Source organism: Sander vitreus, chromosome 7 (assembly GCF_031162955.1).
Source record: "Sander vitreus isolate 19-12246 chromosome 7, sanVit1, whole genome shotgun sequence".
NCBI classification, from domain to species: domain Eukaryota; kingdom Metazoa; phylum Chordata; class Actinopteri; order Perciformes; family Percidae; genus Sander; species Sander vitreus.
In genome coordinates, this window is record NC_135861.1 from 16637390 (window position 1) to 16650976 (window position 13587).

Here is a 13587-nt window from a genome sequence, read left to right on the forward strand (position 1 = left end):
TCAGACTGGAGACCCCGTTGAGAGGATCTTTTCTCTCTATAAAGAGAAGATGCAGCTCAGGCGTCTTTGAGATGATCGTAAGGATTTACTGTGCGCCTCTCTGTCTCTAACTTCAGACGGGCATCCTCGGCTGCTTCAACGCCAAATTACCTGGACTGCTAGCACACTAAAACTATTTACCTCGTGGACGGAGGGACCTTTGAATGACGCGGGATTTCCTGGTCTACTCTGCCAGATTGTCTGAGTTATCCGAGACCCGAATGTGAGCATCTTTTTCTTCTGCGCTCCGAGCTGTAGCTGAGACTTTGTGCGTCGTCGTCTCTCGGCGCAGTTTGTGTTGCAGGTGCGTGGAGAAGGAGCGCGAGGACAGATGGCTGCACTGGCGATACAAAGGACTGACAACTTTTTGCACACCTTTTTACAGGTTTGTTGTATAATCATCTTTTTGACCCCATTGCATGCGGATACTACCTGCTTTCGTGGTGGTAAAAGCCACCACTCTGCAACTTGTGCGTAATGAATAAATATGCTTCACGTGCTTGATCTGTGTGAAGATAATCAATCACTTGTTATAGTGGTGAAATTATTTTCAAAAATCGGGATAACAGGAAAATAGACAAGTAAGACTTAAAAATATCAGGACAAAGGCAATTAAATGTCTAAAATGTATTACATATAATCCCAATATCTGAATGTTTTATGATAGTGTCATTTAACAGAAAATATTTAGTCAAATGAATAAAGATTTAAACATTTTAGTCTCCTTCAAAGAGGCTTATGATTTGTGTTTGTGTATCACCACACAGGACCGGACGCCCAGCTCCTCTCCAGAGGGAGCACCCAGCGCCCTTTCCTTCCTGGCCACCACCTGTAGCCAGGCCTGGCAGGTGGGAGGCACTATGGGCTCAGAAGGCTCCCAGTTCCCCTACGAAAGCTCCGTCAGCTCCACATCAGGAATGTTTCAGCTCTGGAGCAACGACATGGCACCCAGCACAGCCCTCAGCACACACCAGATGACCTTCACGGTGCCCAAGGTGCAGTTCCCGGGACACATGCAGCCTGGTCTGGGTCACCATCATCATCACACCCATCATCACCACCACCATGAGTTGCCTCTCACCCCCCCGGCTGAACCTCCCCCTTCCTACTCCTTCGAACTCTCCCCTGTCAAAGTGCTGTCCTCGCAGCCACAGGCCACCGGCCCCTATTACCCTCAGCACAACAGTGTGGGACAAAACTTCCCCAGCTTCCTCCAGAACTCCTCAGCCAGGCATCACTTGCCTGGAGGCCATGTGGACGAAGGGCAGCAATGGTGGAGCCTTCCCCAAACCAACGCCACCCCAACCAACCATCCCTTCTCCTTAGGCAGACAGCTGGTTTTGGGCCACCAGCCCCAGATAGCTGCTCTTCTCCAAGGCACCTCCAAGGGCCTGCTGAGCTCCACACGTCGCTGCCGCCGCTGCAAATGCCCCAACTGCCAGGCCAATGGCGGGGGGTTAGAGTTCGGAAAGAAGAGACTGCACATCTGCCACATCCCAGAGTGTGGCAAAGTGTACAAGAAGACCTCTCACCTCAAGGCACATCTGCGCTGGCATGCCGGGGAGAGACCCTTCATCTGTAATTGGCTTTTCTGCGGTAAAAGCTTCACCCGTTCAGACGAGCTACAGCGGCACCTCCGCACACACACCGGAGAGAAGCGCTTTGGATGCCAGCAGTGCGGCAAGAGGTTCATGAGGAGTGACCACCTCTCCAAACATGTCAAGACCCACCAGACCAGGAAGAGCCGGTCTGGGCAGCCATCACAGAGCACGGACCCTCTGCTCACTAATATCAAGAGAGAGTAATCTCTGTGGTACGTCAATTAGAAATAATAATCAACAATGAACAGACTGTGTGACTTACACTTACTGAACTTACTGCCATAGGTTTGCACTAGAGGGTGAGCATCAAGCTCCCCGAAAATCTTCTGTTGTCAAAGCCCTACTTTTGACTTCAAGTAGTACCATATAAATATATATAGAGACAATTTTAAGTAATTGTGTGCTGTTTGAGGCAAGGCACCTTTAAAGACAACGTGAAACTTTTTCAGTGATATTGTGAGACAAAACAAAGAGAAACAAAACTAGTTTTATGCCTTTAACAATTTCAGATTTGTTTAAATTTAGCCTAAGGTGAAAATCTAAATTTTGTCAATGTTCATTTTGTAAATATTTCGTGAAGGACGTTGCCGACATGAGCAAAATTCTGCAAGGTTTACCTTAATATGTCCATATTATCATGTTCCGAATAAATGTATGCCTTAGTACAGCTGAAGGTTGCTGTAAAAAAATATAATTTCTGCTCTCGAAAACAGGTTTAGAATGGAAAGATGCTTCTGTTTCTGTTCATAATTAGATTTTAATTTGAAAATATAGCCTAATTTGTCAGCTTCAGTGTAGCGAATTTTTCTGAAATGTATGTCTTTGGTATACAGATTTATCTCGGCTGGTCTTAAGCAGCAATATGAAGCACCATTCCTCCAGATTAGCAAACATTTTAAATGTTTAAATTCTTTGTAAATTATGTATAAATATCATCAACAATTTTATTGGGGTTTTGGCCGCATGTAAATTTGAATAAACATTGTCCTTGCTGAAACAATTTCCCTGCTCTAATGTTATTTTCTTACATCTTGGTGACTGATTGTGAAGTAAATATCTATGACTGACAGTGAGAGTCAATGGTTTTAAATTTCTTAGCTTATTCAGCTAATGTCTGAATTTCCAAGGTCCTAAAAGTTTAACATTTTATTTAAATGATAATTTGATTGCATTCAGAATACAAATGCTGCTCATTGTGCTGTTGGTGTGAAGGAAGAAGCTCCTAAAGAAGCCCCAACATGGTGGGATGTTCAAAGATTTTCACACCTCAAAGTAAATACTTAATCCATTGATGGGGTTGTTTGTCTCGCCTGCTGCAATCAAGTTCACAGTCATGTGGCTTAAATGAGTGTTTTCTTTCTCTCAATGGAGAAGATTGAGTCAACAGATGCAACAGAGGGCACTGGAGAGGAATTCCCTGTGAATGGGACCCCTGTTGCTGAGACCCCCTCAGTGGTGACAGGAACTCCCTTTGATTTTGCACCCTTGTGAAAGTTAATACCCCTTAGCCCCCCTCCGTCCCAGCCTCCATATATCACAGCCGTGTTACGATCGGCCCTGCTTTACTGCCTAGAATGGGGCTTATTCAGAGGCCAGCCAACCAGATGTCTGCTCATCCAGGGGTTTCTTCTCTTTGTTTTTAATCCTGTTTGAACTTTCTGCTAGGAGGGGTGCCGCAGCAAGCAAAATACTTTGCCTTTGTCTTCGTCAGAGGTTCCCAAAAGGAGTCTGAGGACCTCCATGGTCTATAGCAAAAATAATACTTTAGTTGCACTATTAGTTAAATTAATAGGAAATGAGCACACTGTGAGAATGCATAAGAATGACAGTATTAAATATCATTAGGGGTTAGAAAGCACTTATAGTATACAGAAATCCACAGTACAGCAGAGATAAGTATCTCTAGACATTAAAAGTATACAGTATAGTTATTTCAATCAAGATTTTGTAGAGAAACTCAAATGCTGCCCTCAGTTTCAAAAAGAAATTTTTTATTTGATATGATACAACTGTTTCTACTCAGTCAAACATAGCTCTAACCAACCTTCTCCTGCTTTTATGTCCTTGCCTTTGGTTCTCTGTAGTTGTATTACTTTGTATTAAAAGACAAACTGCCTGATCAGTAATTCCAATGAAAACATGCCAGTTCACATTAACTGCAGAGGGATTCTGTGAGATGGTTCCACTCACCTAATGTCTCACATTTCAGTTTATTTTGTGAAATTTGTTATTGTGTTTCGGACAGATTGTTGAGCAGCTTTGCTTCAGTGTGAGCACTGAAATATGAGGCCCATTGATCTTTGGTGCAGCTGTTTTATCTAACTAAATTGGAAGTGAAAGCCTTGTGGGGACCTCTACTGGCCACAGAGAATAAGTGATATTGACGGGATTGCCTCCTTTATCTACTCCGCTCTCTTTTAATCACTTAGGCATTACAATCCAGATAGTAACACAGATATCTACGATTGTTTTATAGTGTAGTGGCAAACTGAACTAAAAGTAAGAGCATGAAACTACTGAGTGCAAACTACAAGTAAGAGCATGAAACGTTTAAGTGGTGAGCTGCTATTTTGGCACTGTTGTCTAAGGAAGAGGAAGCATGCAGATTCATCACTCTGTTTATCCAGCAATATATTATCCTTCATTTGAAAGAACTGGGACTGGAACATTTCTTGGCATACGTGGGTCATTCTTCATCTTACAAGTGGAAATGTATGATTGACTTTATGGTATGCACTGTACAGTATTTAGTCCATGAGGGCAAAAGCTAACAGAGATTATAGAAATGGTGCACAGCCTTGACATTACAACAGTGGACTAATAAAACAAGTTTAAACCAATGCACTTTTCACCCAAACCACAAGCACTCTACTTCGGCTTGGACAGAAAGAGCTGTGTAAAGTTGTGTCAGTCAATCACCAAGGAGATGTTGCATGCAACACTTTGGGTCAGCACAGCAGTCCCTTTGAATGCACCTGGCAAACTCCTCTGGAGTTGCCCAAAGAGCAAAAAGTATTCCGAAGTGACGTCATACCCACAGAGAACCTCCAGGGGGACCCCTCACGCCTTTTTTGTTAAGATCAAACGAGGGCCGCTCAAACAGAATAAGAGAATATATATATCTTAAGAATAAGAGAGCACAGAGGGGCTCTCAACACAAGAAAGAAAGTTCTTCGCTTTAAGTTGAAATTCGAGTGAGTAAATTCCTGGTGGCGTGTTCACATCAAGTGTTCTGCCTTTCCCATTCTTGTCGACACAAACAGCAAACTCAGTTGTCAGCAGGGGAATGACAGAATGTATAAATGTAGCTGTACTTGTCTTTACAATGGGGCATCAGAAACGTTATCAAGGAAATTTACCAAAGGGTACAAGAGTTGCCACTGCCACTCCTTGCACACTCTCATGCGCTTAAACACATCCACACATCGTTGCATAAACATACATTTAGGCACACGCATAACTCCAGTGACCGCCCCAATTAGGAATGGATATTTCTACATCAAACCAATTCCCCTTGCTCTTTGAAAAAGAGAAGAGTATGGTGTACAAACTCTCAAAAAGGTAAAATTTATAAATTGTCATACCATTTGAGTGTCCATTGAGCGTTTTCACTCTGAGCCCAGTAACATCCCACCGGGTGCCATTTTATGTACACTCAAGGTAGCTAAGTCTAGTCACCTACCATTGAATGGTAAAAACAGTAGCAAAGTAATTTATAGTTACATAGTTCCTTCATATTTTCCTTAAGGTTCCTTTATTATCCTCCAGAAATCATGACTGAACCAGTTAATGGTCAAGCCTTGCATAAACAGACAGTAGACAAGTCTTCTTGTCTCCACAGTTGTGGCGTTAGCTGCTGTTCTCCTGACCCAGGAGACATATAGCATCAGGGTTCATAGGTCATCCTCGGCTAGCTGAGCCAGATTGCTGGGGCGTCGTCCACCTAAGGGGCCTGACAGTGGAGCCTGGCTCTCAGCATCAGCAGCCTGACCCCTTCGGCAGCCCTCTCCTGCTCTCTGCTGGGGATAGAGGGAACATTCATTACACAGATATAAAGTACTTCCATGTACTGCACTCACTACTAATAAAACTTTATTGTTTACTTTGATACCAAACAAGAACAGTATCAATAAAGCATAATGCACATTGTAATCCATTTCCTTCAGAAATGTCCAGTGTTTTATTGATTCCTTTTTCATCCAATAGGGGGAGAAATAACTCTTCTTATTACTCAACAAATCCCTTAACTGTATGTGTCTAAATAAATGGTTACCATTTACTAAAGTCTTTCATCTTTTAATTAACCTTAACGAGCACATTGGAATTATTGTTAGACAATGGCCCATTTTTTCTCCAGTGGTTAGCTTCCGGTGGCTTGTTTTGTTATTAATTTTCACAATGTTGATGTTGAATAATGACTGCTATACAACCCAGGAGCACCATGTTCAGCTATGTGCAAAATAAATACATTTTAAATGTAACATCAAGGCCCCTAAATAGACAGTCCCTAAATGCATGAATATACACTACCTGTGCACTTTGTGTGGTGAGTGTGTACAGCCCATTTGACACAGCTGGACAGCTTGGCTGATCAGTGAAGCCCAGTTGGACTTGTGACGGAGAAACAGTGTGGGAGTCAGCAGGGCATGGCTGGACCATAGTGGGCTGCAGATGCAAACAACAGGTAGGTCACTCACCAACACTGTAGTGCATGCACACAATACCATTGGTTGTTTGTATTATCTCATTTGTGCAATGGACCAGTTCTGCAGCCAAAAAAGCTTAAGAGATAAGCAGGCCTGGTAGTGTCTCATAAATATAAATATACTGTGTTTGAGTGGGCAGTTACTGCAGAACAGTGTCGCAGTATAGGGCAGAGAAAGAGACAGCTAAATAAACCTACATCCTGCAGTGAGTATGTCTCACTGGGTCCTTGGCCTTGGCTGGGCAGGTAGAGCGTGGGCAGGGAGGTGTTGTGAGAGTGAAGGGAGGGCAGCTTATGACGGTCAATAGAGGCGGAGGAGTGGGGCCGCAGGGCACTGGCAGCAGGCAGAGGGGGCCTCATGCTGCGGCCCAGGCTATTAGACTTGCTCTCTCGTCGCTGGTACTCAATAGGCGACTGTAAGGCTGAAAGACACAGAGGATATGAATATGAATATATATTGAGTATTTTACAAAACATTGAATCATGTGAATTCAGCATTTATTTAGTCAGTAACACTTCAGTAAGTACTTCAACTTTATAAGCACTATATGAAGATTTATATAGTGTAGCTATAAGCAGATAAAGACATTTAGGTTTATTAATGTACAGTATTTGTCAACAATTATAACTTCTCCAATAAAGACATATTTTATATTATTATGTGTGTTATACTATATTGTCATTCATTATCTATTTATAGACCAGCCTTCACTTATGAGGAGGATTTGTAATTAATTAATACTTCTTAATTACAACTACTTTATACAACTACATTATAATGTGTTTTAAATATTTTATTAAATGTTTGTAAACTGCTTATTAATGCTAGTTGGGGGTTAAAGTAAAGTGTTACAGTTTTGTCTGTGTTGCACAAAGAGTTCAGTAGTAAAAGTAATAGAAAAGAATATGTCAGCCCATTTCCACCAAGGAAGAAAAGGTGATAAATTAGTAAAGATAAAAGCTACTAATGCAGTGTCATGCAAGTAAAATTTTGATATACCTTGTAAAAATGTAGAATTTTTGCTTATGAGATCCAAAATAAATAATGTACAATAGTATTTCCCTTACTTTCTTTTTGATTTTGAAGTAGTATCTCATAATGTTGACTTACCATGACTAAATGTTTTATCCCTAATTTTTTATTTATTTTTGGCAGGGCTTCCGTAGACCAAGACTACATGGTAAAAACTAATCTCAACTAACACTGATTCAACTGTGAGCTGACAACAAAGCCAATATATGGAAAATATAACAAGATGAAATATGATTTATGGATCAGGGGGATGTGGCTTGGTCTTCAGAGTTCAGCTGGGACTTACCATTTAGGAAGTTGCGCTGGCTTTCCAAGATCTGAACCACATCGTTGACCCAGGCCCTGCAGATCTCAGGGGAGGAGGCCTGCAACTGGAAGCGCACCACACTCCCGTCAGGGTTGCGTGATGTCAGCACAAAGCGGGCGTCATCGCCATCCAAGCTGGGCTCCACCCCCAGGCAGCTCACCTGCAACATATCACATCTGACTAGCATCTGTGAGGAGTCCATCGTGCCGAGTTGCTTGTTAAATACCTCACTAACACATGCAAGCCTATAAAAAGTCCCTGCTCAGGGATTATGTAACGTGTGCTGATTTAGGTGTGTGGTGTGAATCTGTTGTGTAACTCATAACCAGGGAGTAAAATGTACTTTCTCATTTTTTGGTATTTTATTTATCATGTGTCGCTGATCTGAGTTGAGGCTCAGCAGGCGCCCACCTTGATGCTGCTCTTAAAGATGTATCCAGGGAGTGAGAAACCTTTCTTCCTGTCGATTGGCTCACTGAAAATGGCCAGCTGCTCAAACAGGAAGATGCGTCTTTCCTTGGCTCGGGACAGAAAGCCACTGTCCTGCTCTATGACAGTAAAGGTATCTTGCTGGAGCAGTTTTCCCTGGGCTGTGATCTTCCCCTGGTACCACAGAAAAGATAAACACACCAAACCAAGGAAGTGGTTACGGTTTGATTTTCTTGGGCTGAATAGTTGGCATGAGAAATGTATTAAAGACTTTGAAGGATGGTCTAAATTCCTGAGACGTACCTCGAAGCCTTGTAGTCTGCCCACATTCATCATGTCATTGCAACGTTTTGGCACAAAGCACATCACTTCTACTGCTTTCTGTTTAGACCAAAGTGAGTTTGTTACCAAGAACAGTAATAAAAAGCACATCTTTGCACACACACAACAATCACTTTAAACCTTATATTTATGAATCAGGACACCCACCTCCAACTCCTCTGTGTCCATCCCAGCTTTGGTGTAATACTTCAGGAAGTCCTGTTCAAATAAACACAGCATGATCACCAGAGCATTCCAGGTTTACTGCTCAGAGTAAGGTGAGGACATCTGGAGGAGCATTTATGGGTGTAGAACCCACCTTTCATTTGAATGCCAGAGTTCAAGGTTTTAGATTTAGGCAAAGTTTTATTCCAGGGATACTATTTTATGATCATCTTCAAAGAATTGTTACGTATGATTGTTAAAACCTATGGTAAAAATCTCATTATGTAATTTGCCTCTTCCTCTCTGACTGGAAATTAGCCTAAACAGACGATGCACCCAGTGTGTTGTCACTGTTTCTGCACAGAGGGGTGTATGTGTGTGTTTGTGTGCATGCTTGTATGTTAACAACCCCGTGACTGACCCTGCTGTGTCTCAGACAGCTGCACAGTGAACACCAGTATGTGTGTGCGTATAGGTTTTGGTGTGTGTGTGATCAACAGCAACGCAATGTGCTGCTTTTCACCTTGAGCAGCAGCTGGTACTTCATGATCCTCTGGACAGGTTTGATGAGCAGGTCGTTGAGCTGCAGCCTGTGGCCCAGCTGCTGTCGCAACTCCTGACGGTGGAGACGGACACAACAACACCAGTCAACACGACAGCCACAGCACAAAACACAGCAGCTAATGGTCAATTTAATCCCTCTAAGATAGTTTATCACAGGGATTGTGATAAGGGAGTGTAGGGATTGTTTGTCTATTAGTCTTGTGTTTACTGTCAATGAAAAGGAACTTATTACAATCTGAATAATAAATGTCAGCTGAAAAGACACCCACATGGCCATGTATAATATATAGTATAGGAACAGTTGGACCACCATGCATACAAAAGGGCTTATTCACTACAGGCCTAAAGGGGGAAGTGACCGTTGTATCATTAGTATACAAGTGTGTGTCCTGAATCAATTATCTATTCTAGTCTATAACGGAAAAAGCCCAAACATTTGCAGGCTACATATTCTCACATATGAGGATATGTGAGAATTTGCTGGTTTTCATCTTTGAAAAATTTATATTTTTGTGTTTTGGAAAACAGGCAATTTGAAGATGTCGCCTTTGACCTTATGAACTTTTGATGGACATTTTTCACTATTTTCTGACATTTCTAGACCAAACATGTAGACAAACAACTAAATATTGATCGATTAATCAAAGAAAAAAAAAGAGGTACTCACCTCGAAGTAAGTCTCGATATACTCTGAGACGATGTGTTCTGACTTGGGCTTGTTCTGACAGTATACAACATACATGTGCAGACGCCTTTCCTGCATTACAAGCCAAACAAACTCATTCAGTTAAACCTTTGATACACATTTGCCACAAAGTGAAAAAAACGTTTCACTGCATTACAGATAAATAAAAATGCCCCTGAAAGTGAGTGTAAACAACAACAATCAATAGCGGAAGCTCAGAGCGGAGCAATAATGATTTGTCTCAGCGTGCAGGGGCCTTTGAAGCCGACGCTGTCTGGTTGGCACTTACTCTCCTGTGACTAATTGGCATGGGAGAGCAGATGTGGCAGTCCTGAGAGTCTCAATGGAGTTACATGTAGATGAGCATTAGGTTATGTATAATTCACCCAGGTTACCCTCATTGTAACCGGAGCCTTTTAGAGACTGCCGATATTAGACTGTACTTAGAAACATGGCTCTGTAACCTAGAGACCAGTTAGCTGCTCCACCTGAATATGGACATCGTTTAACACTGCAGAAGACGACTGCATGTGAAATATGAGTGTTCTGTGCATGGACTGTATCTCTCTACCAGCATCCAGTATAAAGTGGCACTGTATGGGGTACTTTCCATAAGATCATCTCTGAATGCAAATCAAACCAGCTATTAGGCTAACTGAAATAAAACCATGCCAATCTCTAGGTATGGTGAAGGGTATGTGATGATGTGGGGCTATTTTAATTCCAAAGGCCAAGGGAACTTTATCAGGATGCATATTATCCTGGATACTATGCATCCTGATGAAGAGATGATAGAGAGATGATTTTATGGAAAGTACCCCATACAGTGCCACTTTATACCTATTTTAATTCCAAAGGCCAAGGGAACTTTATCAGGATGCATAGTATCCTGGATCCATGAAATAACTGGCCTTTAAAAATAAAAATCTGCCTTCCTCTATGGGAATTTAACATATGGGTGTACTTACTTATGGCCCCTGTATTTTAAGGAAGAACATTTATTTATTTACTATACATTATTCATTCACAAAGAAAATTGGTGTCCTTAAAGGTTGGATTTTTCCTCATGTTTTTAAGGCATTAAGAACAATTTCCAAAAGATGATTTTTGTATTCCTCTTTTTCATGGGTTCATAAACGTATGAGTGCAACTGTACTTGTGTGACTGCATGTTTACATGTGTTTATATGTTGCATGTGTGAGCACACATGTTGCATATTGGTAACATAGCTCTTGTTAAAAGCAGATTGGGCTTTCTGCTTTTCATTATGGCCATGTTCGCAGTCTGCTTGTGTTCACAGTTTGACACCACGCTTATATTTAGTAACAAGTTTCTTTATTCCCCCACAGGCTTTTTAAGTTGATTTTCCAGTGGGCTGAGTCTTATTTGATTGTTTAAAGAGCTACAGAGGAGAGTGAATATAGCAAGAGAGAGACACAGACATTTAACTCAATTATCTTCAGACAAAAAGCAGACAAATTACCCATCATGTCTGCCGAGTCTGCATGTGCCATCACTTAAACAATATACATAAACCTAATTTTGCTCCCCAAAGCCCTGTGACCCTATACCGGCTTAGGCTCTTTTCTATTCTAAAAACAATATACTTAACAGTGACACTTTCTTTGCGTGCATCGCTTTGCCTCATTCTTGAGCCAGGACATGTAGGAAGAAGTAGGTCGTCATTTTGGGTAGGGGAAAAAAAAGCCTTCATATCAAAGAGACTGAGCCGAGGGTTTGTTATTCCTCGTCTTATTCATGTTGTCTTTTCTGGCTGTTTTTTCCCTGGTACTTCCTGACCAGACCAGCCCAGATTGGAAATCAGCCAGTGTGTCGCTCGTGTGTATGCAAGTGTTTGCCGTGTGCACTGTTGTAAAAACACCCTGGACTAAGACATATCAGTAACAGGGAAATGGAAGGAGAGACGCTGGCAGTTAGTTGAGAGAGAGGGGTACAGAATAAACAGGAGCTCTGCATGTTTTCTTAGCTCTATATACCCTCACGCCAAACAGCACATGGAAGCAGACCCAGACACATCCACTGACGTGTGTGTGTGTGTGTGTGTGTGTGTGTGTGTGTGTGTGTGTGTGTGTGTGTGTGTGTGTGCGTGCGTGTGTGCGTGCGTGCGTGTGTGCCTGTGTGCGTGTGTGCCTGTGTGTGTGTGTGTGTGTGTGTGTGTGTGTGTGTATGTGTGTGTGTCATTGCTGGGGGGGGGTCCTTGTCCTAACTCATTGCATGCATAAGTCAACACCAGCCCCCAACATTCACATGTGTCTACACATTGTTCATACTCACATGTTTAATGAAGAGCTGAGCCAGCCTCTCTGGCTCTGCTATACACTTCTCCAGCTCTCCCAGGAAGTAGCTACAAAGAGAAAACATACATATGAACACACACACACACACACACACACACACACACACACACACACACACACACACATACACATACACATACACACATACACACACACAAGCACAAGCTTCCATAAACGGAAGGTAAGGTTTGTCTTTTGACCTATTGTTCCTTTGTCCTCCACTTAGCCACAAACACAATACTCTGCAAATCACTGTTTGTCTTTTGCTTTCAATTCAACTGGAGCAAATACATCCAGTGTATTTAAAAATCAGGGACTTACTCTTTATGCCAGTCAAATATTTGGTGAATGTTCCCAAAAACAATCTTGTCTTTTCCCTTCATGTCCTCCGGCATACCTTTGGAGTGCATTGTGGCCATGTAGCCCTGCAAAGAAATGACAGAGCTGCTGACTTCTGTTCACACCCACAAAAGCCAACACCTGAACACCAGTAAATATACCTAGATTGTTATAACACACTGCAGCAATCACACACCAGCTATTATTGAGTTTTTATTCACACTCAGATGGCAAACATTATTCTCTGAACCAAAATATCTCCAGTTATTTAAGGCACCTGGGAGACGGCTCGCCTTGCAACATAATACTCTTCAAGATAATAATTCACAAAATCTGCTTAAGACTGGAGATGGCAAATAGAGGCAGACCAAACTCTGGAGGAATTGTGATGATAAGGATTTAGGGCTCTCTCTGACAGACTGGGTGGATGAATAAGTTCCCTCTTCTCTGTCAGGGCAGATTGTGTGTTCTTAGCAGGCAGACTGTGAGGTTTACCTCCACTATGAGCCCCAGGTCCACCACATAGTGCTTCTCTGTCTCAATAAGCTCCTGCAGTACATACCTGTAAAGATACAAATGAGGCCAGATTAGTGTTAGAGTTATACTACCAAATGTATTTTGCACACTGCAAAAATCTTGGTTACTCTTTATTTTACAGGTCCTAGTTTCCTTATCCTTTTCCTGAATAAGGGTGTGATACCACATTGTAATTTTGTAGGAGGTTTCCTGGAAATGTGATTAGTTACAGGGAAATGGAGACAGTGTTCTACTGCTACACTTTGGATTCAATAAATCAAATTAATTAGTGTAACTGTATCTGCACAGCAGTTTTCATTGGGATAAATAATATTTTGAGTCTTAGTCAGCTGAACATGCAAACATGCTAAATATTTTTGAAAGTTGAAACTCACCCAGGAAATAATATTTTCAAGAAATTATAAAGTTTCAATAAAATATCTTAACTCAATCTGCACTGACTAGATTTTTCCAGAGCTTCTAACTGCACCTCACTTTCTTCATTAGGCAACAGAGTTTGCCCTGTTGTCATGGAGATGGCTCAATTGTCATCAGATGACCTATG

At 41.9% G+C, this 13587-nt stretch overlaps 2 protein-coding genes across 5 annotated transcripts in view; one reads left to right on the plus strand and one right to left on the minus strand.

Moving 5' to 3' along the window:
* Positions 1-370: 370 nt before the first annotated feature.
* Positions 371-1850, plus strand: sp5l (Sp5 transcription factor-like). Its single transcript, XM_078253958.1, has 2 exons — positions 371-424; positions 807-1850. Exons 1-2 carry the CDS (start codon positions 371-373, stop codon positions 1842-1844), a joined length of 1092 nt encoding a protein of 363 aa, XP_078110084.1. The 3' UTR covers positions 1845-1850.
* Positions 1851-3610: 1760 nt separating this feature from the next.
* Positions 3611-13587, minus strand: part of arhgef25a (Rho guanine nucleotide exchange factor (GEF) 25a) — a 45201-nt gene continuing 35224 nt past the window's right edge. For 3 of the 4 annotated variants that reach the window (XM_078254987.1, XM_078254990.1, XM_078254989.1), the window contains 12 exons: positions 13002-13068; positions 12489-12592; positions 12145-12214; positions 9832-9921; positions 9124-9216; positions 8604-8654; positions 8418-8495; positions 8097-8288; positions 7665-7845; positions 6544-6767; positions 6171-6305; positions 3611-5659 (listed from right to left, as the gene is read on the minus strand). In XM_078254987.1, coding sequence (XP_078111113.1) covers positions 5534-5659; positions 6171-6305; positions 6544-6767; positions 7665-7845; positions 8097-8288; positions 8418-8495; positions 8604-8654; positions 9124-9216; positions 9832-9921; positions 12145-12214; positions 12489-12592; positions 13002-13068 — 1411 coding nt within the window. In that variant the 3' untranslated portion in view covers positions 3611-5533. The remainder of the gene's footprint in view (positions 5660-6170; positions 6306-6543; positions 6768-7664; positions 7846-8096; positions 8289-8417; positions 8496-8603; positions 8655-9123; positions 9217-9831; positions 9922-12144; positions 12215-12488; positions 12593-13001; positions 13069-13587) is intronic. The other variant, XM_078254988.1, reaches the window with a different exon arrangement.

Coding starts and splice junctions, on each gene's coding strand:
- sp5l (XM_078253958.1), top strand. CDS start 371: ATGGCTGCACTGGCGATACAAAGGACTGACAACTTTTTGCACACCTTT. Junction 425..806: donor TTTTGCACACCTTTTTACAG/GTTTGTTGTATA, acceptor ATCACCACACAG/GACCGGACGCCCAGCTCCTC.